Source organism: Anolis sagrei, chromosome 2 (assembly GCF_037176765.1).
Source record: "Anolis sagrei isolate rAnoSag1 chromosome 2, rAnoSag1.mat, whole genome shotgun sequence".
Lineage (NCBI taxonomy): Eukaryota > Metazoa > Chordata > Lepidosauria > Squamata > Dactyloidae > Anolis > Anolis sagrei.
The window spans coordinates 25,198,393-25,216,629 of record NC_090022.1 but is presented as its reverse complement, the minus strand read 5'-3'; the positions used below and the strand labels follow the sequence as shown (position 1 = coordinate 25,216,629).

General features: G+C 41.1%; 1 protein-coding gene across 2 annotated transcripts; it reads left to right on the top strand.

Moving 5' to 3' along the window:
* The first annotated feature begins 474 nt into the window (after positions 1-474).
* Positions 475-16,018, top strand: LOC132765107 (zinc finger protein 135-like). Of its 2 annotated transcripts, none has more exons than XM_060759291.2 (6): positions 475-613; positions 5,832-7,295; positions 9,081-9,182; positions 10,735-11,255; positions 12,368-12,443; positions 13,468-16,018. In XM_060759291.2, the coding sequence occupies exons 2-5, from the start codon at positions 6,779-6,781 to the stop codon at positions 12,440-12,442; spliced, it is 1,215 nt and encodes a 404-aa protein (XP_060615274.2). In that variant the 5' UTR covers positions 475-613; positions 5,832-6,778; the 3' UTR covers position 12,443; positions 13,468-16,018. The 2 variants fall into 2 exon arrangements, with proteins under 2 accessions (XP_060615274.2, XP_060615275.2); XM_060759292.2 differs by having other exon boundaries at positions 12,368-12,460.
* The last annotated feature ends 2,219 nt before the right edge of the window (positions 16,019-18,237 follow it).

Sequence of the window (18,237 nt, the reverse complement as noted above, 5' to 3'; positions counted from 1 at the left end):
AACAACACAGACCATAAATACAAATGCAACACAAAGCATCCAGACCCCAAAATAGACAAACATATACCAAAATAAACCCACGTGTGCCAGAAACATCAAATTTAACATAGAACCTAAAATTAAATTAAATTATAATAAGTCTAAAAGCATGAACAGAGAAGATAAACAGGTTTTCAACCTCGCCTCACTTTTGCATGCAATGCAGTGATATTCAGGGTCAAGCTTTGAATTGCTAATTTTGCAAGATCAGGATGTGACATTCCAACTTGGAAAAAAAGCAGATGCAAGGCCTAACTCTTCTGCAAGTCTGGGAAGAAGGGCTCAAGGGCTGGATCCAGCTCTTTTTGGGCCCGCCCCCTTTTCCTGGGCTCCTCCTCCCTCCTGGAGTGACTCCGGATCCGCTAGAGGCGCCCTTTTGCAGAACCCGGGCCGCTTCTCCTGCTGCTCCTCTTCTAGGGAAGAGGAGGGCCCAGCAGCAGCCATAGCAATAGCAACAACTTCGAGACCCCGCCCTTCCTTTTCCTCCTCACGTGACCTCTTGCAGGGGGAGGAGAAGGAAGCCCTTGAGCCTTGCTTCCTGTGAAGCCTTCACGCACAAAGGGAGAAGGAGAAGGTAAGGAAAGCCGAGGATTGCCTGCTTGGGAAGAAGGGAGCCAGGCCTGGGCAGAGTTGGGCCTTCCAGGTGTTTTGGACTTCAACTCCCACCATTCCTAACAGCCTCAGGCCCTTTCCTTTCCCCGCTCAGCCGCTTAAGCGGCTGAGCGGGGAAAGGAAAGGGCCTGAGGCTGTTAGGAATGGTGGGAGTTGAAGTCCAAAACGCCTGGAAGGCCCAAGTCTGCCTAGGCCTGATCTACACTCTGAACTGCGTTAATTATCCAGTATAGATGCGCCCCTAGAGGAGGGGAAATGAACGCCGCCATTATTAGATCCTGGGCGGGCCGGAAGCCCTTTCCTCTACTTCCTGGGTCCATCTATACTGTACATTTAACGCAGTTTGAAACCACTTGGAACTTACATGGCTCAATTTTCGGATTTGTAATTTGGAGAGTCGCTAGGGCTCTGGCAGAGAAGACTTTGTAAAACTCCCAACTCCTAGGATTCCAGAGCATTGAGTTCAAATGGGATCAAACCGCGTTAATTGTCCAGTGTAGATGCCCCTCCCCAGATCCATAAAGGTTCTCCTGGGCAATATGTTTTCCCCATCCAAAAATATGTTATGTAAATCAAACGGTGAGAAAAGGCAGGCATGGAATACATTATTATTATAGAGCTAAAGGACCCTAATATCCTGTCTGATCATTTTGATAAGGCTAAAGGACCCTAAAGGTAACATATCCTGTCTGATCTTGGAAACTAAGTGGGGGCAGCCTGTTGTTCCTGTTGTTTTAATATAGTAATATAATAAATAATAATTACACTATAATATAATATTATTATACCAATAGTTATATACCTAAAGGTAACATATCGTGTCTGATCTGGGAAGCTTAAAGTTGAGGCAACCTGTTGTTGCTGTTATAGTAGTTTTAATATAATAATAAATAATAATCAGACTATATTATTATTATTATTATTATTATGCCAACAGTTATATACCTAAAGTTAACATATCCTGACTGATCTTGGAAGCTTAAAGTTGGGGCAGCCTGTTGCTGCTGTTATAGTAGTTTTAATATAATAATAAATAATAATTAGACTATATTATTATTATTATTATTATTATTACCAACAGCTATATACCTAAAGGTTAAAAATATCCTATCTGATCTTTGAAAATAAGTTGAGGCAGCCTTATATTGTTTTTTGCTGTTATTGTTGTTTAAATATAACATAGTAAATAATAATTATACAATAATATGTTATTAATATACCAATAGTTATACATTATGTTTATTTATTATTTATTATATTTTTTGATAAAGGGCCCTAATATCCTGTCTGATCTTTGAAGCTAAGTTGGGACAGCCTGTTGTTGCTGCTGCTGTAGTTTTAATATAATAATATAATAATAATTATGCTATAATATATTAGTACTATTATACCAATAGTTATATAGTATGTTGATATATTGTTTATTATTATATTATTTTTATATAAGGCCAAACGACCCTAAAGGTACCATATTCTGTCTAATCTTGGATTCTATGTTGGGGGAGATTGTTGTTGTTGAAGTTTAAATATAATAATATAATAATTACACTACAACATATTATTATTATTATTATTATTATACGAAATAGTTATATAGTCTGTTGATATATTGTTTATTATTATTATATTTATTTATTTATTTTGGTTGCTTCTACCCCGCCCTTCTCACCCGGGGGGGGGGGGGGGACGACGACTCAGGGCGGCTTACAAAAGCAAGGCACAATTCAATGCCCGCATCACATAACAGCAAAAGACAATAACATCAGTTAACACAAACAGCAATTCTAGCAATAACAACAATTAACAGAAAACAATAATTATTATAGGCAAAAACAACCATAAAAGCAATAAAACCAATACAAACCTTATTGACGGTCAGCGTTTCACAATCTCATAGTTTAAATTCCAATTCCACAATTGTCAGTCCTTTCAGTCCTATCCAGCTGGTTTCCTTATCTAATTGTCTGGTTGCCAAAAGGCCTGGTCCCACAACCACGTCTTTACCTTCCTCCTGAAGGCGAGGAGGGATGTTAATGCCCTGATTTCCCCCAGGAGTGAGTTCCACAGGTGTGGGGCCACCACTGAGAAGGCCCTGCTCCTTGTCCCCACCAGCCTCACTTGTGATAGCGGTGGGGTCGAGAGCAGGGCCTCCCCAGATGAGCTCAAATTGCGGGGTGGGACGTAGAGGGAGATACGTTCGGACAGATACACTGGACCGGAACCGTAAAGGGTTTTGTAGGTCAAAACCAGCACCTTGAAGCACCTATATCATTTTGATAAGGCCAAAGGATCCTAAAGATAGCATATTCTGTCTGATCTTGGAAGCAAAGTTGGGGTAACCTGTTGCTGCTGCTGCTGTTGCAGTTTTAATATAATATTATAATAAATAATAATTATACTATAATATATTATTATCATACCAATAGTTATATAGTATGTTAATACATTATTTATTATTTTTATATTATTTTGACAAGGCCAAAGGACCCTCAACATAACATATCCTGTCTGATCTTGGAAGCTAAGTTGGGGCAGCCTGTTGTTGTTTAATATAATAATATAAAAATAATTATATTATAATATATTATTATTACACCAATAGTTAAATAAGAATGCTAATATATAATTTATTTTTATCACATTTATTTATATCCTGGTTCTCTCCCCCCCCCCCCTCTTAATCATGACCCCAGTCCGTGTTAAGATGGAGAACATCTAGTAAGGCAGCCATAGCAGCCTCAACTCTGAATCTTGATGCATATGATTGGGTGTTGAGTATCTTGGGCTTTGTTCATTGTAACAAGGTCAGTTAACTAGATTAACTCATCCCCAACTCAATTTTGAAAATGATATTACGACTTAATTCTGGTCCTCTCTCCTTCACCTCCAGTTTTTCAAATCTTATGTGGGAAAAAATCAGCATAAACTGTTTTATACCCTTTGGTAGAAAATCATTACAACTAGCTTCATGGTTTTATTATCCATGTCCAACAAAACATGTCATCTCTAGGCATTTTCTAGATCCTCTGGCATAGCTCTATAGAGCTGAAAGTCCTTCGTTTCAGTGGGGTTTGCTGGTTACAGCTTTCCATATCCACACCATATCTCTGGATACAGGGTCTGTACAAAAGTAGGGCTATGAAATAAGTCGCGAGACCATCCTTGCCCTGAAGGAAGAGGATGGAGAAATATTTGTGGGAAGCGACTCCTTCTTTCATGACTGTGGACCTGTTTCTGTAATCTCTTAAAACTGAGAAGTAATCCTGTGCCTAAGAGCCGCCGCAAACTAGCGTCTTGGGAGAGCAAACTGTGCCAGCACGGCCGATGACGTCGAAGACTCCGCCTCTTTCTCCGCAGCCGCGTGGTTTTCCCTTTGCTAGGGCAGTGATGCGAGCGTACTCTCGCTGTTGACAGAATTCAACAGTTAAGAGTATGCTCGCATCGCTGCCCTAGCAAAAGGAAAACCACACGGGCGCGGAGAAAGAGGCGGAGTCTTCGACGTCATTGGCTGTGCTGGCACAGTTTGCTCTCCCAAGACGCTAGTTTGTGGCGGCTCTAAGATATCTTACGTCTCCTCTGACGGTTTCCTCGTCACTCCATGAATTCATTTTTTCCTTCTTTTAAAATCATTTTTATTCGATTTTTCAATTTCAAAAGTAACTTAAATTCAAATAAAGATAAGAAGCTCAGACACTAAAATAGAAAACAAAAACTAAAGATTACTTGTGGGGAAAAAATTAAAACACCATGAATCAGCAGGAAGCCAGGCAACTTGGCAATTCCTGTTGCAATTCTAGTGTGTCCAATGCTTTTTCAGACTTATCCCTTCCCATTTGAGGGATGATTGGGTATCTCTGCTTGTTCAAAAGTTGATCTGTGGTTAACTATAGATCCACCAAAACCAAAGGTATGAATGTACAGTCATCCCTCTTATCCATGGGCTCTGAATCCACTGATTAAATCATTCACAGATCAAAAATATTTGCAGAATTTTAAAAAAAACATCCAAAAAACAAATTTTTGATTTTTGCTCTTTAGTGAGTTTTTTTGCTGATGTATAGGCATATCCTGTTATAGCTCTGCCCCCTGCCACTTCATACATTCTCAGGCTCTCTCCCATTTTCATTTGATTTTTATACTGTTTTATAGTAAGTGATGCTATTTTACTATCCTATCATTATATAATGGGACTTGAGCATCCACAGATTTTGGTATCTATGGGAGGAGGGCATGTGTTTCATGCCCTCCTCTCAGTGGATTCAAAACCCCAAGGATACTGAGGACCCACAACATCTATACCGTACAGTTATACCGATTTGTAGTTTAAGGACTTCCAACTTCACTTCTCTAGTCAATGTACTTGAAACACAGTGTTGGAGCCTGATGCCTTACCAAGCTCCAAATAATTTTATTTATTTATTTATGGTGTTTATACCCCACCCTTCTTACCCCAAAGGGGACTCAGAGCAGCTTACAGAACATACATATGGCAAACTTTCAATGCTGTTTAATAAGGACAGACAACACAAACAGAGGTCAAGGCAGTTTTTCCCATTTTATTTCTGGCATCTTGGAGGCTGTGCTCGACTCTGGCCACCAGGATGTGCTGTTGCTCCGTCTTCTATGCCGAGAGCTTTCCTCCAATTGATGTCTTTAAGGGTGCCTTTATTACCTCCCTGATAAATGCATTACCTATTTATCTCCGATTTGAGTCCTTTGCTTCATTTCTGCCTAAAACTTGACACATTCTGGAAAGTTACAGGAACTGAAAAACACAACTTCTTTGGTAAGAATTTTTTTTTACTGCAGGTACCAGATCATATCTGATCTTGCAAGCTAAGGAGGGTTAAGCCTAGTTACTACTTCTATGGGAGACTCCGAGTGAATTCCAGGTACTGTAGGCTGTTTTACAGTGAAAGGACCTACCGTAGTAATACTATTTCTTGTCTGAGAAAAAGCTGTGAGATTCATCGGGTCACTGTAAGTCGACAGGCAATGGAAAGGCATATGCTTACATACAACAACAGCAACAGATTGTATGTAAAACCTAAGGGGTCTTGTTGTAGCATAAGTCTGTTATTAAGAATACATTTTAAGGGGTATTAATTATTTGACACTGTTTGTATGAGTAACATGGGACCTAAGATGGTTATTTATAACGTATGCCGTTTTCATTCCAGTTTATAATGAGATTGAAAGAATCACAAGGATGTATTCACACAGAATAAACCAGGAAAATGCATTTCCCAGTTCTGGTTGCAAAGGTGTAAAGGAGGTGAAGAATTAAGAAATTAAACACAGCAGCCAAGTGGAAGTTCGTTTCATAGAATCCTAGAGTTGGAAGAGACTTCGTGGGCCATCCAGTCCAGCCCCCTGACAAGAAGCAGGAAAATCGTATTCAAAGCACCCCCAACAGATTACCATCCAGCCTCTGCTTAAAAGCCTCCAAAGAAGGAGCCTCCACCATACCGCAGGGCAGAGAGTTCCACTGCTAAACAGCTCTCACAGTCAGGAAGTTCTTCCTCATGTTCAGGGGGAATCTCCTTTCCTGTAGTTTGAAGCCATTGTTTGAAGCACTAATTTCCAGGAACAAACAGAGAAACACACAAGAGTACAAGCACAAAAACTTATGTTATATATTTGCTGTACTTTTCTTTCTCATGAAAATACTTTTTAAGAGTGCGGAAGTTTTGGGATTTCTCCTTGGAGGACAACAGCTGCAACTAGTTCTCCCACGCTCTTGACCTCCCACATTACACTGAACCAGAGCTTTCATGGACTTGGTTTTGTGACTTTGCTCGATGACCTTTGGTGCCCACACAGGCTTGATTACAACATGGAAACTATTCAGCTGTTAAATTGGACCTCCCGGTGAAATTTATTCTTTTATTTTTATTTACAGCATTTATATACCGCTTTTCTCACCAAACAAATCATCTGTCTTAGATGGTGCCTTTTTGAAGCACCCATGTTTTGTATCATGACATTTATGCAGAAGGCTTATGATAGTAGTGCAGTACTTTCAAAAAGAGTATTCTTTTGAAGTATTTATTTTTTATACTTCTACAAAAAACCTATCACTGGCAGAAATTCAGATAAATATTCCACCTGGGAGAAGAGCTTTTTCATGGAGGTCTCTTCAGAACCTAGTTTCCATGGGCTCAGGAAGCAGTATCCGTGTCCTGAATGTGGGAAGAATTTCAACCGCAGTTCACATCTCGCCCGCCATAGGCGGCTGCACACTGGAGAGAAACCCTACAAATGTCCTGAGTGTGGGAAAAACTTCCGACAAAGCACTGATGTCACTACACATCGCAGAATCCATACAGGGGAGAGACCCTATCAATGTAGTGAATGCTCAAAAACCTTTCGCTATAGGACTGGCCTTGTGAAGCATTTTCGGTGCCACGAGAAAGGGATACCCGAAAGCTGCCAGAAATGTGGGGGGAAAGCCAGCTGCAAGTCTGTTTCGAAGGCTCAATGTGTCATTGAAGAGCCCTGCATTTGTGCTGACTGCGGGAAACCTGTGGAGGGCAACAATCTTCATGTACATGTCACTACGGAAGGACCATACGAATGCCCTGACTGTGGGAAATGCTTCCATTGCAGCTTTCAACTTATTCGGCACAGAAGACTGCAAAATAGTGAGGAATTTTACTTTACTTATTGAACAGAAAGAAGAATTTCTTTAGCTGTTGTGTTTAAGGCTTATTCTCATAAACAATTTATCCAGGCCTAGCATATATTAAATGAATCAAAGGCAAAACTTTACTATCATAGAGTAGGAAGAGACCCCAAGGGCCATCCTATCCAACCCCATTCTGTTGTGCTGGAAGGCACAATCAAAGCACTCCAGATAAGCATCCAGCCTCTGTTTAAAAACCTCCCGAGAAGGAGATTCCACCATATTCTGAGGCAAAGTATTCGCCCGTTGAACAGCTCTAATAGTCAGGAAGGGATACTCTGCCTCAGAATATGGTGGAGTCATACCAATCTCCCTTACCTAAAGAACAACTTCTTTGGACAGCCACTCCCAGAATCCTCCAGCTGACATAGCCACTGGCCATATTACCTAGGGGATTTTGGGAGCTACAGTCAAATATGTATAATATATTTCCAAGTTATGGTTTGGTATGAGTCATGGGTGTTTTTTGGTTGAGAGACATATTAACTGGGTTGCTATGAGTTTTCCAGACTGTTTAGCCATGTTCCAGAAGCATTCTGTCCTGACGTTTGGCCCACATCTATGGCAGGCATCCTCAGACCTTGTGAGGTCTGTTGGAAACTAGGAAAGTGGAGTTTATATATCTGTGGAAGGTACATGATGGGAGAAATAAAGAACAACACTCTGAAACCAGGGGAATTCCAGACATGTAACAATCAGGGCCAGATAACACCTCCCAACAAAGGATGCCCTCAGGCAGGAATCAGCCAGGCCTTGAAGCTGCAAGGCTTTGCAATGCTAATCATGGTGATTATTTGCAGCATTCACACTTGCCTCCAGCAGTCAAGAGTTTTTTTCTCCCACCCTGGATCTTCCACAGATATATAAACCTCTCTTGCTTAGTTTCCATATACCTCACAAGGGCAAGATGGATGGATAGTATCCTTGAAGTGATTGACTTGACTTTGAAGGAGATGGGGGTGACCATGGCCAACAGGGAGCTCTGGCATGGGTTGGTCCATGAGGTCACAAAGAATCAGAAGTGACTGAACGAATAAACAACAACTGGGTGAAACGTCAGGAGAGAATGCTTCTGGAACATGGCTTTATAGCCCAGTAAACTCACAGCAACCCAGTGATTCTGGCCATGAAAGCCTTGGACAACAAATTGTATTAACCTCAGCTGACCTTGAATCCTCATCCCAATTGTTCAGTTTACAGCATAGGAAAAGGTTTTCTGTGGCCATATATATTTGTTCCCCAATGTATAGATAGTTTTTTCCATAAACTTCATAGTTGTGGAACAGAACTCGGAATGGCTTGTAGTTAGATTGATGTTTTTGATGAGATGTTTTGATAATGATGTACTGTGTATTATTTTTTGTATGTTGTATTTTTGCACCTGTTTTTTTTCCATGTTGTACACCGCAATGAGTCGCCATTAGGCTGAGAATTGCGGTATATAAGCGAAGTAATAAATAAATAATAAACAGGACAAAGCAATATCTTGGAACAGGACTGCTGGAAATCGACTTAACTTGGATTCATAAATTTAGGTGTGTAATGGTGTATGTTTGGCCCATGAGTATCACATACTGGGGAAGGGCTGCTTAGAAGAAATTGATCTGAAAAATAGAGAATCTGAAAAACCAGTCCTTGACTGGAAGACAAGTGGAGCAGAGTTGAACAGAGATGCAGCCAATCTTGAGTTACTCATCTCACCTTCTCTCCTTTTCCTTCTCCCCACACCTACACTTTGAAACAGGATTTATTATTCCTAATCCCAACATACTCTACAGCCCAAATCCTTTGTGCCCTGATCATCACAGTTTGGAAGAAACAGCATGTTCAGGAAGCATCTGTGCAGGTGAGAGACCAACCATTGCCGGGTCTGGGAGAAAAGCAAGGATGGAACGAGGAGGGAACTGGTGGTTGGATACAGAAGGCAGAAAGTTTTCTCTGTTTGGTTTCTAGTGGAAAAGCAGGCTATTAAAGGCACTCCAAAAGTTTGTGTTTAGCCTAAAAACTAAGGGACGATTGAAATATTTCACTGGAATGTATTTTCCCCTTGTTTCTCCCCTGTCAATGATCAACCATACACTCCTATTTTTAAAGAGAACTCCCAATATTTTAATTGACATGCATCCAGCATGGTGTTGCGGTTTGAGTGTTGGGCTGCAACTCTGGAGGCCATCATTTTAATCCCACTTGGCATTCTAATCTTACTTGGGTAAGTCACATTCTCTCCACCTCAGAGGAAAATGCACCCCCGCCCCGCCCTGAAGAAATATGGCCAAGAACTCCCTGGCCTGCCGACAGATTAGTCTTACTAGTAGTAGTATTGGGATAGTATTTATATCCCGTTTCTTCTCTCCAGACTCAAAGTAGCCTATGTTGGAAAAAACTTGGAAGAAACACAGCAAATGCACATTCTAAGATGTTGGACGCAGAGTTTGGATGGTGTACTTTTCACATACTATAGTTTTTCCCTTTGTGAAACCAAAATATGTTTAGCCCAAAATAGAGAACTTCCTTTTAATGCGATACTACCTTTTGTTTAAGTGTATATCCTACTTTTCTTCCAGCATGCTCAACATTCATGGTATGCTTCCATCAAATTGTATCCTAAGAACAACATCCCTATGTAGAAGATTAGACTGGAAGTGTGTCACTGTCACTCATTACATTTTATGATTCAGGAGACATCAAAACCTAGATGTTCTCAATTGCTGTCCAAAACTTTAACCATGATGGATTGACATGCTCCATATAGCATATGAAGAACATGCTAGTTATAAATATGGCACCCTTATGTGTGGGATTTTTCCTGCAATTTCATTTACCTGCATCCATGAAAAATAGTCTCTTGGCAGTTTCTAGGTCGTGCAGTACAATTCTATGGTATACTTCCACCGGATATTGACTCTATTATGGTTCACTAGAAATGCCTAGAGAATTTGATGTTATCTGCAGCTTCATGTTTCCATGATAATTCCAACAATATACCCCCCCCCCCATGGATATAGGACAGGCATGTGCAAACTTCAGCCCTCCAGGTGTTTTGGACTTCAATTCCCACAATTCCTAACAGCCTAGCAGAGTTGAAGTACAAAACACCGGGAGGACCAGAGTTTGCCCATGCCTGATATAGGAGTTGTATTAGCACCAAAAGTCTCAACGCAGGAGACAGAATTGCTTACTTCCCCCAGTGTTACTTTTTTGGTGATTGGTTGTGTTGGCTAGAGTACATTAGGTGTTTCATTCCTCAAAATTAACTTTTCCAAGCTTTGTCATAAAAACACATGGTCTCCACAACTGTGCCCATTCATGATTGTCACATACTTAGTTAAATGTGTCATCACTTGGATCACTCCATCTGCTTCTTTCTCTGTTGTCTTATGATGACATCCCGGCAACAGATCACAAAGAGGAGGGGAATCTGGGCCCTGCAAGATCGTGCCAGACATTATCCAGAAGACTCTATGGCCTTAATTCCCAAAGCTCCAGTTGGAAGCAGCCGGGAATGACTGGAGACGCGGGAGTCAAGGCACCCTTATACACGCAGAAAAGGCACGTGTGCTTTGTATGTGGGATGGCTTTCCATTGTGAGCCCTACCTCATCTCGCACGAACTGACCCATGTGCAAGAGAAGTCCTTTAAGTGCGGCACCTGTCAGAAGAGCTTCCGGGAGAAGGAAGACCTGCAGAACCACCAGAAGATTCACTCTGAAGAGAAACGCTTCAAATGTCTTGATTGTGGCAAAAGTTTTCGCCAACAGGTGACTTTCATTAAACACTTGCGGCTGCATCCCAGCAAGACGACTGCCAAGCCGAGCCGTGTGTTTCTTGCGGTCCTACCGCAACTCCAGCTGGGTGCCGAAGGGAGCATCGGAGATGTAACTGAGCTTCCGAAAACACTTAGCTGTGATTTACCACAAATAGTAAGTAATTTAGGCTTTTTGGTTGACTCAGAATAGAACTGAAAGGAATTAGCCAGTGCTTGGGGAAACCTTAAAAAATCCAGGGAAAGACAGCATCTGCCCTGATGTTCAGCAAAAGGAGGCAAACAGCTGAGGTGACAAGAAGAGGTTCCAAGTTATTTCGTTTGTAGTTCTTGTATTTTTATTGCTAGCACAAGGCAGGGGGGAAAACATATGGGGTTTGATTTTTTTGTGTGTGTCAAGAGCAACTTGAGAAATTGCAAGTCGCTTCTGGTGTGAGAGAATTGGCCATCTGCAAGGACGTTGCCCAGTGGATGCCTGGAAGTTTGATGTTTTACCATCCTTGTGGGAGGCTTCCCTCATGTCCCCGCATGGGGAGCTGGAGCTGACAGAAGGAGCTCAACTTGATCTCTCTTGATTTGAACCACTGACCTATTGGTCAGCAGTCCTGCGAGCATAAGGATTTAGCCCACTGCGCCACCGGGGGCTCCTATGGGATTTGATGATTCATGTGAGTACTTTCAGACCCAGTTTCTGCTCACTTGGATAAGGAACGCACTATTTGCAGCTCCAGTTCAGACAACACAGTGTGCATTTTCACTATAGAATTAATGCAGTTTGGCACCACTTTAACTGCTCTGGTTCAGTGGTGGGGAGTTATGGGAGTTGATGTTTTACAAGGTTTTACTTTCACTGGTGTACACAGTGGGAAAGGACACATAGGAAGTAGATGACAGTCTGTGGCCCATGTATTGTGTTTCCAGCCCTGAGTTTAGACAAATTTGTATAGAAGCAGACACAATTTTATACAGCCATGCATGGTAGAAAATAATATTTTCTTCCTAAAGTAGTTGAGGATTTTCCAAGGAGCCAAGATTATTGGATCTCCTGGATCATTGCTAATTGGAGGGTAGTATCTGTTAAATGTATTGTAATAGTATTTTAACAGAGTTTTGTTTTATCTCTCTGTTTTAATCCTGTTGTACCCTGCCTCAAGGTAAAAGGAGAGGCGGGTAAATCATCATCATCTTTTTCTTCATTAGTATTATTATTAAGCCACATATTCTTTATTCTTGTTGCATCTGTGCTATAAATGTCTTTTTGCTTCATAGGATACTAATTGTCTTTGGGCCTTGGAAATGACAGAAGACGGAAAACTATATTGGGCAAAAATTGATAAAAAGTGAGGTCAGTGCTTTACAAAGGTATACACCTCTTTTCCCCCTTCTCTCTTTAGCTGAACTCCCAACTTCATAGAGGGAACCACTCAGAAAGAGTTTCCCCTTTTGAGGTCTCAGCCTTATCTCAGACTTCAGAATAGGATTTCTTCCTTTACCATTGACCATTGGGATCTTGATTCCAGAGTCATAGGATTATTCTGAAAGGAATCTACAAAGCCAAAAATGTGTAGAAATCCACTTGGTTATGCCATAATTCTATATATCAGAAGTGAGAAACATATGGCTCTTTCCAATCAGTATGTGGACGGGAATGATGAGGACAGGAGTCTTTACTCCTATTATATTTACCTGTTTGAAAGTATGTCTTTGAATTCACTGAGATTTATTCTTAGGTGACTGTGTAGAGGACTGAAACATAAGTAGTTTCATTTCATCAAAGTGCACAGATATAGTAAAAGTAAAGGTTTCCCCTTGACATTAAGTCTAGTCGTGTCCAACTCTGGGGGTGGTGCCTATCTCAATTTGTAAGCCAAAGAGCCGTTGTTGTTTGTAGACACCTCCAAGCTCATGTGGCCAGCATGACTGCATGGAGTGCCGTTATCTTCCCGCCAAGACCTATCGATCTACTCACATTTGCATGTTTTGGAACTGCTAGATTGGCAGAAACTGGGGCTAACAGCAGGAGCTCACATCACTCCCCAGATTCGAACCACCGACCCTTCGGTCAGCAAGTTCAGCAGCTCGGCGGTTTAATCCATTGCCCCACTGGGGCTTTGCATAGACCATAACTTGGTGTATATTTGTGCCTTCATGTTGCCTGTTGGCTTATGGCAATACCGTGAATGTCATAGGGCTTTCTTTGACAAGGAATACTCAGAGGCGGTGTTGCCCATTCCTTCCTTTAGGATTTTAATATTATTATAGTTGGACATTTCATATTTGGCAACTGCATGCATGTTTACAAAACTTAGCGCTAATACTGTTTCCTACAATTTCAGTAATTTGTGGCTATTCTTCTTCTGATGCTACAGGTGACAAAAGTGGTGCAAGTTTTAGAAGAAAGAAGGCTCTTGAATTTCAGAAAAAAATAGGAACAAGATTGAAGAGATTCCAAGAAATCATGTCAAAGGAGGAAAAATGCAAAAGAGAAATGTGTAGGAGATGGAGCTCTCCAAACAGTACAGCTTTTGCAGGTGTCTGTCTTTAGCACTTTCCAGAGGTTTGTTTGAAACCTGTGTCCTAGTTTAGAAGCCATATGGTTTAAAGAAAAACACGCTTGCTCCACATGGTTGGGAAGGTTTCAAGCTCTGCTCTCACTTCATTATGAATTGTGCATTCTTGAGAACTCAATCCAAAGCGTGGATCGTTGAACATCTTTATTCCAAATGAAATAATCCCTCAAATTTTAGGTCCAACCACTTCAATGCTTTCCCTCAGAACCTGCTGTCACAGATTACCAGTTTCGATTTTACCACTGGGTTACCTTCTGCCTGTGTGTAAGTCTTAAGATATATCAGAGCGGCCGTGCTAGAGAGGGGAATCTGGACATAGGAAAAGTGTTTTATATTATTACTTTTTATTGCTGAATCATGTATTAATCCTTTTTTTAAGTAGTCTTGAACTTCACATCAGTGGACTGCACAACGAATGACATCTGATTTTTAAAAATACTGTCTTTTCTCTCAAGAGAATTTAAGTTAGCTTTCAATCATGTGTAAAGTGATTTCATTGTATGCCAGATTCCATTTTGAATATATGTTCTTCTTGGTGCTATACTTGGTTCTGTTTAGACTGCTGCCCAACTGTTCTTATGGGGAAAAAATACAATTAAATCTCCAAATAGGCTACAACAGAAATTCAGAATCTGAAAAATATAACAAATTGTGTTTTGAGATACGTCTGCACTGTACCAATATACAAACAGCTTAAAAATAATTGAAACTATCAATATAATTCAATTTTGCCATCCGTTTACAGCACTTACTCCAAATTATATAGGCCACAGACCATGTATTTTGCTCCTGGAAGCTGTTTTAAAACAACTCTCTGAAAGGCACCGGATCTTGCTTGATCTTGGAAGCTAAGCAAGATCAGCTCTGGTTAGACAAGCAAATATGAGATGTTGTACATCTCTACATTTCAGAGAGCCAGTGTGGTGTAGTAGTTTCATGGACTGGCCACGTTGTCTGAATGCCTGATCACCATCTCCCAAAGCAGTTACTATACTTTCAACTCAAGAACAGAAAATGGAATGTGTTGTCGAATGGCTGGAACCACTGGGTTGCTGTGAGTTTTCCGGGCTGTATGGCCATGTTCCAGTCGCCTAAAGGCAGAGAAGAGCAGTATACAAATAAAGTAAATAAATAAATAAATTCTCTCCTGACCTTTCGCCTTCATCTGTGGCAGGCATCCTCAGAGGTTGTGAGGTATATTGGAAACCAGACAAGGGAGCTTTATGTATCTGTTGAAGGTCCAGGGTGGGAGAAAGAACTCTTCTTTGTTGGAGGCAAGTGTGAATCTTGCAATTAATCACCTTGATTAGAATTGCAAAGCCTTGCAGCTTCAAGGCCTGGCTGATTCCTGCCTGGGGGAATCCTTTGTTGGGAGGTATTAGCTGGCTCTGATTGTTCATGTCTCGAATTCCCCTGTTTTCAGAGTGGTGTTTTTTATTTACTATCCTGATTTTTGAGTTTTTAAAATACTGGTAGCGATTTTGTTCATTTTCATTGTTTCCTCCTTTTGTTGAAATTGCAAAGCAATTAAAATGGTGGCATTTTAATAACATTTTGTTCCATCATTCTAAGAAAAATATTCCACAATGCTGTTGTGATCTGTTGTTGAGTCAGTCTTGATTTCTGATGATCCTATGAATGACAGACATCCAGTCCTCAACAGCCCTGTTCAGGTCTTTCTGACTGAGGGCAATGGAGTCCATCCACCTTTCATATGGTCTTTCTCTTTTCCTATTGCCGTATACTTTGCCAAGTGTTATTATCTGTTCTAGTGAGTCATAGAATCATAGAGTTGGAAGAGACCTCATGGACCATCCAGTCCAACCCCCTGTCAAGAAGCAGAAAAATTGCATTAAAAGCACCCCCGACAGATGGCCATCCAGCCTCTGTTTAAAAGCTCACATCTTTTTATGATAGATCCAAAGTATGTGAGTCTCTGTTTATTAACTTTGGCTTTTAAAAAGAGCTCAGGCCTAATTTGTTCTTAGGCCCATTTATTTATATTTGTGTGTGTGTGTGTGTGTGTTTTACTTTGGCAGTCCAGGGTACCAAGAGAACTTGTTTTCCCTTCCCTTACCCTATTCAAGGTGGCTCATGAAACCTGATAGGACAGGGAAATGCACATTTAGCCTAGCTTAAGAGTGGAGATGGAATGGAGTGGAGAAAGAATGCTATGAGGGGGGAAAGAGCTCATATGTGCAAAAATTAAAACTTGCTGAAAGATGTAAATGGAAGAATCTTGCATCATATGGAAGCTGTTGATTTTTGTTTGTCAAGGATGACCAGAGATAGTAGAGACTTTTCCCTTTTCAATATCATGCAAATCAATAAAACAATGCTGAAAGACTGACTTTCTTTGTGGTTTTTTTTTTTTTTGCTCATGTTCTTTGATTTTAACATGAACCTATGCAACTCTTTGGCATGGAAACACTTGTATGGTTAGATATTACACCTTCTTTTTTCAAGAGAGAGAAGGGTGACTGTTAAGATTTCCGAAAAAGAAAAGCCACCTGTTTATGTTGCATAAACAGTATGTGGAAAATAGTGACAAAGAAAGGCAGGTAGGTGGCCTTAAGGCACAGATTATATGGTTCTTGAATAGTGGGAAAGGTGCCATCCCAGTCCCAAGAGTCTCCAAAATCTCAAGGCAAAGAAATTATTTTAAAGTAAGTACAGAAGAGGTCAAGATACCCAAATTCTGCAGAAGATGCTGAATTTGCAAGAGATGAGATGGTGCTTCAATTCCTGGCATTTCAGAGAGTTCTGAAATCAAGTCCACTCATATTATTTGCTCTTTTCTATGAGTGCAGTCACAAAAGTGCATTTGTCATGTCAGGAACATTTCTCAAGTTGGTTCTGGTGTGAGGGAATTGGCCGTCTGCAGGAACGTTGCTCAGGGGACGCCCAGATGTTTTACCATCCTGTGGGAGGCTTCTCTTATGTCCCTGCATTACTGTTTCATCAACATGATGAAGAAAAGCTGACAGATGGGAGCTCACCCCACTCCCCGACTTTGAACTGCCTGTTGTGGTGACCCCCCAACCAAAAAAGGGTTTAACCCATTGTGCCTTCGGGGGCTCCTTACAAAATTGCTGCAAGTACCATTATATCAGTTCTAGGGTTTCTTGGGTTTCTTTTGTGTTATCCTGTAGCTTTTTATGGTCAAGGCCTATGTTTTCGTTTTCAAAAAGTAACTTACACTCTTAACTATAGGACACAACCACCACATGTGTAAAAAGGTACCCATTTCATTATTGCTTCATCAACGTGATGAAAAAGAGCAGTAAAAGCTACAGCATTAGTCGAGAAAATGTTCAGATGACCTTGGAAGGTTTGGCACATGAATGGCCCTTGGAAAACCTCCAAGGAGATGTGCAGATGACTCTCTGCTAAGGAGAACAGAAGCAATGGTTTGTGGACCTGACATAATTAGTTAAGAGGTGTACAGTCTCCCTAGGGCAAAACTCTATAATGTGTAAAGGGCTGACAAGGGGCTTCAGACCTGCTGAATGTTACTCTTCCTTTTGGTCCACCTGATACTAATGACACTGCAAGGCATAGTCATCAGGATCTCACAAGGGATTAAAGGGATCTGTGTACAAAGCTGAAAGACCCTGATATGCAAGTTGTCATTTCATTTCTCCTTCAAGTTGTAGATCAAAGCCCAGGAAGGAACACAAAAATAGTGGAGGTGAACAACTGACCACAAATGGTGCTGCCCGAAACGATTTGGTTACTAGGGTCACAGACTGCGGTTTCATGGACTTCTAGCAAAGGATAAGTTGCAACACTCAGCAGTTGGCAGGAAAGTTTTTGCTAAGTGTCTCACAAATGTGATCAGGACGGCTTGAAACAAAAAACAACAACAACCAAGGAGCAATGGCCATGTACTTAGATGTACATGACCTGGAACCGTTTCGGGTTTTATAGGCTAAAGCCAGCACTTTGAATTGTGCTCGGTAGCAGACTGACAGCCAGTGGAGCTGACATAATTTGAGTGGTATGCTCCCTGTATGCATACAACGCATATGCTCCCTGTATGCCGCTCCAGTGAGCAATCTGGTTGCCATCATCTAGACCATTTGGGGTTTCTGAACAGTCTTCAAAGGCAACCCCACGTAAAGTGTGTTGCAGTAGTCTATTCGGAATGTAACCACCATGGCCAAGTCTGACTTCCCAAAGCGAATTTCCCTTCTAAAGGGTAGATTTCTTTCACTTCCTGTTGTCTTGTCTCTCTCTCCCCACACCATCTCAAGCACTGTTGGCAGGGATGAGGGAGAGAGCTTTCTCGGTGGTGACTCCCTGGCTCTGGAACTCCCTCCATAGGGAGATCAGACAGGCTCCCACCTTGTCCTCCTTTCGGAGTCAACTAAAAACCTGGATGTCCATATTGAGCTCTGCACTTGACTCGACCCTCAAATGGTCTACCTCAACATGTTTTACAACAGTATTTCCCACCCAATCCATTAGCCTGTTGCACTTTTTTTGCACTTGTATCTCATTTATGCTCTCTTTCCCAGCCATACTGTTTTTATGTGATTTATAATTGTGTTGCTTGCCTTTATATGA